The 10,960-nt window shown below is 38.1% G+C and overlaps 1 protein-coding gene across 1 annotated transcript; it reads left to right on the top strand.

Annotated features, from left to right (window-relative positions):
• Nucleotides 1-5,860: 5,860 nt before the first annotated feature.
• LOC105833534 (proclotting enzyme) lies at nucleotides 5,861-10,948 on the top strand. Its single transcript, XM_012675340.3, has 6 exons — nucleotides 5,861-6,468; nucleotides 8,161-8,471; nucleotides 8,804-9,279; nucleotides 9,443-9,717; nucleotides 9,992-10,137; nucleotides 10,437-10,948. The coding sequence occupies exons 1-6, from the start codon at nucleotides 6,303-6,305 to the stop codon at nucleotides 10,587-10,589; spliced, it is 1,527 nt and encodes a 508-aa protein (XP_012530794.1). The 5' UTR covers nucleotides 5,861-6,302; the 3' UTR covers nucleotides 10,590-10,948.
• Nucleotides 10,949-10,960: the final 12 nt, after the last annotated feature.

Genomic DNA, 10,960 nt, shown 5'->3' with positions numbered 1-10,960 from the left:
TGCCAGCTTATGTCGCGCGTTCGAGGTTTAACGATTGCGCATGCATATGTTCATAAGAATGAAGAGACAATACGGATACCCGTTGATCCGCATACACGTACATATACAAAAGACAAATATATACTGTATCTGTTGCCAATTATGTTAGTGCCGTTAGATTAGAACAGGACAATCACGGTCATGACACTTTTCTCGTTTAATGTTAATCATATACGTACGTCGATATATTATACCGATATCAAAGCAACGATCAAAATACGCTTGTAAAATGCCGTAATATTATTGAGTACTATTTTTTGTTACATTTATTGCAGATAGCATATAGATGGATATTATTAATTTTATGGATTCTATTAAATTACGCGTAAGGCGCACATATATTATTATAATTATATTATATTATTATATATTATTATGAAATCTTATTATTATTTTTATATACGAGAATGAGTGTCTGTACTCATGAGTGAAAATGTAAAATGCGGAAGGAAAGGCAAAAAGCGAGAGAGGAACTGAAAGAAAGATCGTGTGCATGAATGAATAGCTCAAAATGCCTGCGTACGGAAAAGAGAATGAAAGAGAGAGAGAGAGAGAGAGAGAATTTACGAAATCAAGATAGACGTATGAGACCAAGACCATTGGTCTTAGCTTTAGTCCATGACATTTTTTTTAATTTGTTATCATAACATCCCCTATCCGTCACATCCGTGCCCCTCGCTGCCGTTGCATCACGAAGTCAAAAATACTCGACTCGTTACGCAAACAAACGGATGTGTGTCTTTCTCATCAAGCCATCTTATTATAATAGTATCATCCCCCCTTTATTATTCTTACGATTATTAATATTATTATCTACGTTATAAATGCCGGGCGGACCGATGTCGTCGCGAGGGAACGTCAATCGTGTTTGCCGATGGCAAACGGAAATCGTTTCTGTCTGTCATCGCTTCCGTTTTTTTGGAACCTGTAAGACTTGCGTGCGTAAATGCGATCGCGGTGCCCTTACGACGATTCCACGGACTGCCTCGATATCGTACTTAAACGACGTAAATGGCGACGTGTAACAAGCCTTGCGGGCTTTAGATTTATTGTTAGAAATAAAGGAATGCATGAAAAGAAGAAACCGTTGCCGGTTGGCAGACCGGACCGAGAGAAGTGCCGTGATGAAGTCAGAAAGCGTGAGCTATGTACGAAGGACAGGATTCGAGAATGCCCAGAGTACGATTGTTTTATTACCGTCGCGCGTTGTCTTGCCATCCTGAGATTGTCAGAGGTGATATTATATTATTATGATGTTTATTGCAACAATAAATATTATATTAGTACGTTTTATAAAAAAAATCGTACGCCTCTTTTACTGCTAAAAATAAACTGTTGTTACCTCTTTATCGCCATACCCATGACAACTATAGCGTTTCATTATTAATGTTAAGCGTCAATCTAACAAACATATAAACACGAAATACTCTCAAAAAAGTAGAGTAAAAAAATATATATATATAAAGATCGTGAGAGATCTTAACAAATGTGACAATATATTTTTAAAAGATTCTTATTATTACCCATATCGGCATAAGTTAATTAAGAAAATTAAGCAAACAATGATTTAAAAAAAAATAGAAAAGACGCAAAGTTCTCGGAAACGAAGAAAATTAGTTAAAATTTATCTTTTATCTTCGAATGACAGAGATATTTGTTCTCGTGTTTCGAGCTATTGATATTACACAATCGCGTTTTGCATACATATTTTTACATACATATCTTTCACGATATCAATCATCTCCATATTCACTGATTCGCTGACGTATAATAGCAATTCGTTTCGGAGGCCTCATTAGCATAAGCATGATTCAACACCTCCATTACATGGAGTTTCGCAACACGCGTGATAAAAAAATCGCGATGGTATTAGCATAATACGCCAAACTTATACGAATTAAAAAATGTTTAAAGTAATTTTGTTCGCCCGTCGATGAAAGACTAAAATTGTCGTAGTCGTGAATGAACGAATTCCCGTAACAGATTGGAAAAATTAAAGGGATGTCAATCACGGGGAACGATAGTCAAGTCCATCATTATTCCTGCTATAAAAGTCACAGGCTCTCGCTTTGTTTCGTTTCACCCGGTGCTGAGGAGCTCGTGAAGCAGCACCCGAAGGAAACCTGTTGGCGAGGAATTCAAAAGGAAAAAAAGGAATTCCGAGCGTGGAAACCCATAAGGAGAGATAAAGAAGATTCCACGTCTTAGAGAAAGAACGAAGGGAGTGCACCATAAAATCAGCGTCGCTGCGGAGAACGTCAGGCCGCTTTCAGAAGGGTCCGTGTGCATTTCACGGCTGACGTGCCTTAACGAGCCGTCTCTCCAGCAGACACTTCGATGGAATCGCTTATCCGAAAAAGCCTGACATGACACATCCAGTACGATTAGCACGGAACAAGCGTGTGATGTTATCCCGCGCCAAATCGACTAACGGAACGTGATTTGAATGATGTATATTCGACTTCGACGACAGGGGGATTACATTTAATCCCGATCAATCACGAACCCAATACAAATACAACGATAAAGAGGAAGCCGATTAATTCCAACTTATAAATACAGATTATATTTCGTCGAAAATTCAACGATTTCTTAATAATTAATTTAAACAGAATATGCAAAATATAAAAAGAATTCAATTCCACAGTTTTTATAAAAAACACTTTTTGAGCTCTGTAAAAATAATTATCACGCGTACATTAAAAATTTTCCAGAAAAATTCTAGTCAAACGTTTTTTTCCAATTTATCAATCTTTCGTGAAAACACCCCGACAGTTTATTTCTCAAAAGAGAGAAGCTTGAAAGTACTCGTTAAAGTAAGAACCTCCTCACATTTCTCTGAGATATAGGAGCCTGATCAGTTTGCAAATAAAAACTGCAAAAGGGAATTAATTGGCGCCTTGATTACGGGATGCAGCTTGCGTATTTCCTCGGACAAGGGAGACGGAGAGTGTAAGTGGTTATAGCGCGCGATTCAGTCAGGCGGCTATCATCGCTGGCTAGAAGTCAGCTGGTGTGTATGCAAGGATCATGGCAATCGTGCGAGAATCCAAGACCTTGTAGGGTCACTGGCCCTGACGTGAATTATAGTTCTTAGACATAGTGTTGTTACCCGTTTTGCCCGCGCGCGATAGAGCTACATGTCGATCGGTCGCGTACGATATGTATATTTTTGCCGTTAAACTGATCTACGGAATACGAATATGGCAAAGAAGAATTTCTGGCACAGTTTTCAACATTTGAACGTTCCTGCTCGGAAACCTCTTCTTTTACGAGAGGACTCTTCAAAAACGACACAATTTACATTTCTTATTTCAAGTGGAATTATCTCCTTACAGATTTCAAACATAATATTTTATCGAGACGTTTATTTCTCAAGAAACGATCAATAAAATTTGTTATCGGCAAATGACATTTCTTTAATACGTAACACATGCGTACGTGGATCTACAGTTAGGTCTGTTTTTTAAATTAACAGATTTTGCTTGTCGTATTAATACGAATGCTAACAAATAAACACGTGTAAACATGATAAATTAATATTAATAAATACCATAAAAAGATTTAAGATTTTAGAGTTGAGATAATAAAATTAACCTGACATACTATTAGGTATAATACTATCAAACTTTTCGTCGCAATTAATTCCTCTAAAAAAGATATATATATATAATTTACATAGTTTATATCGTTTTTATCTAACAGAAACAAATTACAATTGCTAAGTAACAGGATTCAACGACTCATACATTCATACGTAATCATGAGCATAACTTTTATGACGTTATGAAAGTGAAGCCGTTTTATTGTCTACTCCGTTATATCGCGTCATGAGTAGTAATAACAGAACATATAGAAGGAAATGAAATTTCCGTTCATAATATTATTATGCCCGGAGTTACAAGTATTTTGCTTAAATATTAATAATGTATTATATATGAAAAAATATTATTAGATAGTATTCATTTTAAAGATATTTTTAAATATGTAAGAAGTAATAAATTTTATCAAAATTTAAGCCGCTTAAATTTCTTATCTTATACTTCTTTTAATTTTATTTATTATCTATCGAGTACACGTGACGTACAAATATCCCTTTTTTCTTTCATAGACCTTTCTTTTTGATATCATTAGAATCACAGCAAGCAACTTCGATATCTCTCAGTTAATTACGAGTAAACCCCGACCCAACCGGTTTGCACGTTTCGGAGGATTTCGCCAGCGAGGTTCAGTAATATTACAGTGGCGTCAGTACGAAATCTTGAACCCAATTTTATGGTCGCATGTTAAATATCCGGAACATATATCGCATGTCATTCGCATAATAATGGGTCAATGACTTGAACAAGAACATTGAACTTCAGTAGCAAAAGACACTTCCTGTCAGATCGCCTCTCATCGCGTTCTGAGAATTTTATGCCGATAATAAATGTAAACGTTACGGAATTTGATAGACAGTTGTACAAACGTAATAGAAACACACACACACACACATACACACGGAACAAATTATACGACATCCTTCTCACCACCCACGATCGTTTGCCCATCGCTGGACCTTGATATTTTCGGCAGGGTCCGGTTTGGCGAGTTAGACACTAACTGTCTTTATCGATTACCGAGCCCTGTTTCGCGAGCGACAACAAAAAAAGGTTTTATCTCTCTGAGATGTCGACAGTAAGTGGTTATTAACCGTTCAAAGAATGCACGGTCAAAGAACGCACGAGCTTAAAATCCCTCTTCCTCCCTCCACCCTTTAGGATGGGGTTCGTCGACCTAGGTATCGCGATCCTGACGTACACTTCAAGGTCCTCCGCTCTTCGCTCTCCTACGGAAGGTACTGTTTATACCTCCGTGAAAGATCGAAGATCTCGTTTCAATAGACTGTTTCTAGTAAAACAGGCTTGCCTATAGGCACGGTAAAATACATAATGTGTTTCATTACGCTTTACAGCGTAAGATACATTATACAATTTTTAAAAACATCCTCCGTTATTTCTTTAGATTAACCTAATAAAAATATCTTTTTGCAATTTTTACCAGTTCACAGTGTATGCTAAAGTATACATAAGATTATCGCACAACGCTGTTAAATAAATAACATAAATCGCGTGTAAGAGACAAGAGGAAGAAAAGATCACAAAGATCACATGAGGGAAAGACGATTCTAGGTTCGGCGGAAGGAAATGCATAAATACATAGCGTCGGGATAGAGCAGAAGGCATGGATCACGTGGTAAGCAAGTTCACGGCCGTCCCTTACGTGCAACCTTCTCTTGGCATCTTCAAGGCCAAGATGCGAAGGATCGTGCTCTCTATGCAAATGCTATTGCGCGGCGTAAGAGTTAAACACGAACCGTGCGATCGTAGACCGATCCGGTTCCATCATACAGCTTACATAATCGCGATAACTCTCATTCACACAGACGGGATTATGATCCCTGCGTTACATACGAATCATTCGTGAATATTTCTGAAAAAACATCACCGCGGACAGTTATGTATGTAGAATTATATTGCAAAATGAACATTGTTATCGAAAATTATATAACATAATAAAAAAAAATGTTATGCCACATATTATAGTAAGTACATTTGCCTAAACGACAGTTCAAAAAAATAGAAGAGATAGAAGTCAGTTTCTCTATAATAAATAATAGATTTTAGTATAAACATTTATACTAAAAAAAAAGTTTAAATTCTTAAATATAGTATGATTAATTTGATGCTCCAACGTAAAATTATTTTCTGATTTGATCTCTAGCTAAATAAATTTTTTTAATATTGCAGTGAATTTTTTTCTCATTAGAAATATAATTTAAGAGCAGTTAAGCATTTCAGTCCTTTAATCAATCCTCTCACTCGAAAGAATCAATCAATTTTCGGAGAATAAATAATCAAACGATTATTTCGTGCGTCACCGTGGGGAGGCTGCGATCTAATCCCTACCGTCTATCTTCTCTACCCTATCCTTCTTTTGCGCCCTATCCTTTACCCTGCGGCCAGTCGTGGTGATAAAAGAGAAGCAAAAGAAGAAAGATGCGCGCGAACACCTCGTGCGTTGTATCGAGGAGGAGGGCGAGCCCGTTATAAGCTCGAGCACCGGCTATTCAGCAGCTTAGGCGGCCTAGTGGAGTCGGCAGAGATCCCCACCGGTGGTTCGCGCACGTGGACCTAAAAGTCCCGTGTCTCCGCGTACCGTTTGTTTCTTCTCGCGGTATCTTGAGTTTATTACATCCTAATACAATTTTGACGACTCGGAGTATGAATAATCGGCGCGAACTGACGCCGTCCGCGATGCTGGTGCTAGTGCTCGTGGTGCAGGTGATCGCGACGATCGTACCCGCGGCAGCTGTCGGACCCCTGTTCAGATCACTGAACTTCGACGAGGTTCGCCCGGAGGAGGACGACAACGCCGTCGTCGTCGAAGGTCGGTTTTGATTACCAAATATAAAGCGTTTCATACATGTTCCTCGTCCAAATGCTGATAAATTTTCAATTTTTGTGACACACTCATCTTCTTGAGCCCTTTCATATCTAGATGTTTTATGATAATTTTAACTGAGAATTGTATCAAGAATCTCAATCTTTAAAAAAGCAACATAGATCGAAGACTAATTTCATTAAATACAGACACGAAAAACTTTCTAACTTCTAACTGTTCACCAATTATTATTGATCAGCGATGGGAAAGAGACGTGTATAGAATACTATTATTCTCAAAGTACTGCTATTAGTTCCTATAAATTTTGTTTAAAATTAAAATTTATTTCAATACATAGCAATAATATATTTTTATAAACAAGACTCAAATGAAAGAATTTGTTAGATCCTACAGTCTCTTCTTTTCGAAAATTAAAACAGTTCGGCGAAAGTATCAGATAATTATCAAAAAATGCCTTTGCACTTCATGCATAATAACTGCCTCAAAAACTTGTTCTTTTGTAAGTTATATCATCGATTATCTTGATCAACCTAATAACTGCTATAAAAAAAACACACACACACACACACACACACAAGCTGCGTTTGTGTGTGATTTTTTTCTTGTTGATCAATGTCTTTATCTTGATGTGAAAGATTTATTTATGCTTTCTTCGTCGATGATCATAAAATCTAGTTGAATGCAATACATATCGGCAATCGAATAATCATTCATACATCCCATACACGGCAACCGGAAGTTCTCCCGGCGCGCACAAACCTCACCTTCGACGTACGTGTGTGCACCTGTGTGCTTCGCGTAGGTCAGCGAACTCGGTGCTAAGTATCTCGATGGAATTCTATTATGATATTTCGATTATTCATTGCGCAAGACAAATTTGACGAAGTCGGCAGCATTAAAAATAAAAGATTTTTGCGCCTTCGTACACGTAATTCTTATTATGCAGTTTTTCAACAAAGAGCAACATTTCATAGGAATAACGTATTTTAAAAAGCAATTGGTTTTTGTTTTTATGTTTAACCTAATCACGTGATAGAAGAACGGTTACACAGTATATGACGAACATGTATCCTAGTCCTTCTTGAGTATTTTCGAAAGGACAAATACTACAATAACACAAACATTCGAACAAATAGAATAAGTAAAAATATTTTAGAAATCATCTACATTTTAAAATTCATTTTCATATACAATTTATATTCGCAACGTAATGAATGCAATTAAGCTCCTACAAGTGACAAAATTAAAGAACGACATTCCGATAATTTTATCGTAATTTTTTCCTTGATAGAAAAACACATACATCATGTATATTAATGTATCCGGACATTAATGCGTCTACATACTAAAGCACAAGCATCCTCGAGTACGTGCTGAGATAAACATGCTCGGTGCATCCTGATTCCGCGATGGTAAACACGATAACGTGTACAGGCACTTTAACGGGTAAAGACCGAAGAAATATACCTGAATAAATCTCATCGAAATGTTCAAAGAATAACGTATAATCAGCGTGACAGAAAATCATAGATGGCCGGCAATAGCAAAATACGTCAAAAAATGGAAAGAAAAAGAGATAGGCATTTAATTGACATATTGTGTAAAGTATCTCCCCCCAAAATATCCTTTATCTTCTGTCTTACAAAACTGTAAGTAATATAAAAATTCAATTTACAGCTGCGATCGATCCGGATCAGTTCGGATCGAGGAAGGGTCGGGGCATTCTTTGGAACGGAGCCACGACACGCGAGACCTGCTTAACTTCGAAAGGTGAAATCGGTCGTTGCACGACCTTCAAGGAGTGCTATCCGTACTTTAAGATTCCGGACCTCGGTGCTCTGGACGGCTGGGTCCTCGGCGTTTACGACACATGCAGCTACATCCGCGAGGATGGAAATCCGAGCTTCGGGATCTGTTGCTCGAATCTGAATCCCTTCGTCACGCCCGAAACCGATAATTGCGACAATTCTAACTTGGGAATTCCGCAAGTAAGACATCCAAAGTTACTTCAACGCAATAAAATCCAATTTTCGCACGCGTTCCCGTTCTGTTTACGAGCATCATTTTCGCTACCGGGAACTCGTAAAAATTATGCGTGATCTGAATTAAGGCCCGTTAGATCCTATTAGAAAGTTATATTCATGTCGCGTCGATTCGGCAATGCAATTTCACAGAAGGCCATTTTACGACCCGCGCTTTATTGCTCGCGCATTCCACCCTTTTGTCGTAACAGACTACGGTCACTCCTTTCATCAGTCTCTAAAGATTTTTTTTTGTGTACACGTTTACTAATTAAATGAAATTAATTAAATTATTTCAGGTGGAAGACAATAAGAAGATAAACGAGAACGCGGGGATAGCACGTCCTCAAGCTGTACCTACTTGGCCGCCGCCGATTCCCACACATCCGCCCGATCACACGATACCACCACTTCCGACTCATCCACCTTCGCCCGGCCTACCGATGCTTTCGACTACGTCGGCCTCGATCAGTACGAGGCCCAATAAAAAACCAAGCGTTGCCACTACGTGGCCGACGAAGAAACCGGGCTGGTGGACTACCCCATTGTCGACGTCCACGTCCACGACCAACAAGTCTCCAATTGACAACGCAAATCACTCGCAGTGCGGCGCCAAGAACGGTAATCAGGATCAAGAGCGTATCGTAGGAGGGAAAAACGCAGACCCGGGCGAATGGCCGTGGATCGCCGCGCTCTTCAACGCTGGACGGCAATTCTGCGGCGGTTCGCTCATCGACGACAATCACATATTGACGGCGGCGCACTGCGTCGCAAAGTGAGTGTCCAATTTATTTTATTTTGCAAATCAAACGCGACATTTGTTAACTGAAATAATACGATGTCTATAACAATTTTTTGCCATTAAGTCATGAATAATTAGAAGTGTTACGAAGAATTTTGAATCACATCTAACAAAAGAAAATGTTGTATTGTTCCAGTATGAACTCTTGGGACGTTGCGAGGTTGACGGTACGCCTCGGTGACTACAATATTAAGACGAATAATGAAATTCGTCACATCGAGAGACGCGTGAAAAGAGTCGTGAGGCATCGAGGATTTAACTCCCGTACGCTCTACAACGACGTGGCACTTCTAACGTTAAACGAGCCCGTAGAATTTACCGAACAAATACGACCTATCTGTCTTCCTAGCGGGTCGCAATTGTATGCCGGCAAGACAGCGACCGTCATTGGATGGGGTTCTTTGAGAGAAAGTACGAATATTTTTACAATACGTTTTTAACTCGCGAGTCGTTTGACAAACAGTCACGTTAAGAAAAAGATTTTTACTTGAATTTAAATGAAAAATGTGTAATTAACACACACATAGTAACATTCATGGTCCCGTATTCTCGCCTATTCCTGTCAATTTGCATAATCATTTGTAGTGCGGCTATTCACAAATTAAATTCCAGAATATCTCTTAGAGAAGAAATATTTTTCGTATATATAAAAGATATTTAATAGTAATTTATTGTATTTAATTAGGTGGACCGCAGCCAGCGATTCTGCAAGAGGTTTCAATACCCGTGTGGTCGAACAGCGAATGTAAACTGAAATATGGTGCAGCGGCACCAGGTGGTATAGTCGACAGTTTCCTATGCGCCGGTCAAGCCGCTAAGGATTCATGTTCGGTTTGTATCTATGCATTCGTTGGTTTCACATTATTTTAATGTCAAACAAATTCTAAGCCAAATGCGACCAATTATTTATCAATCAATTCAAATGAAAACTGAGTTTCATCATAATTTCAATGTTGGCTTGTTAATTAGTTAATATTTACAATTTTAATAAGAAAAAAGACTACATTAATTGAGTTTGTAAGAAGAATTAAAAGTTACAAGCATTCTCATTTTGCGGCAAATCTGTGAGACACATACGCCGCATGCATTTGCAATAAAATTAAAAAAATTAATGATAATTGCATTTACAGGGTGATAGTGGAGGACCTTTAATGGTGAATGATGGTCGCTGGACGCAAGTCGGTATTGTATCATGGGGAATAGGCTGCGGTAAAGGACAATATCCAGGCGTGTACACGAGAGTGACACACTTTTTGCCATGGATTTATAAGAATTTAAAGTAGAAGACACGTATCTATTTACCATCTTTCACACCGTCGCTGTTTCTTTGACAATAGCGATTGTCAAAAAACGCGAACTCGATCGCACTTCCTTCGAAAAATGTGATAAAAAACTGCCGAGCCTTAACAAAAAATTTTTTAGCGATAGGAAAAGTATCCATTTTTATAGTTGAAAGCGACAACATATCTCTTTTTTAAGGAAATTTCATATTATGTTTAATTATTCTCGCCTCTTTTTGGCGAAAATTTGATTAACTATGTTAATCTTTTTCTTTTAATTATGTGACATTCCATTTTAAGATTCATCGCGCTCTTTGTATGTTCTCTCGTCATTAAATAAAATCACCTATCTGTCGTAGAAATCATAAAAAACT

The sequence above is a fragment of the Monomorium pharaonis genome, chromosome 10 (assembly GCF_013373865.1).
Source record: "Monomorium pharaonis isolate MP-MQ-018 chromosome 10, ASM1337386v2, whole genome shotgun sequence".
NCBI classification, from domain to species: domain Eukaryota; kingdom Metazoa; phylum Arthropoda; class Insecta; order Hymenoptera; family Formicidae; genus Monomorium; species Monomorium pharaonis.
The sequence above is the reverse complement of the archived record's forward strand: the minus strand, read 5'-3'. Positions and strand labels throughout refer to the sequence as shown.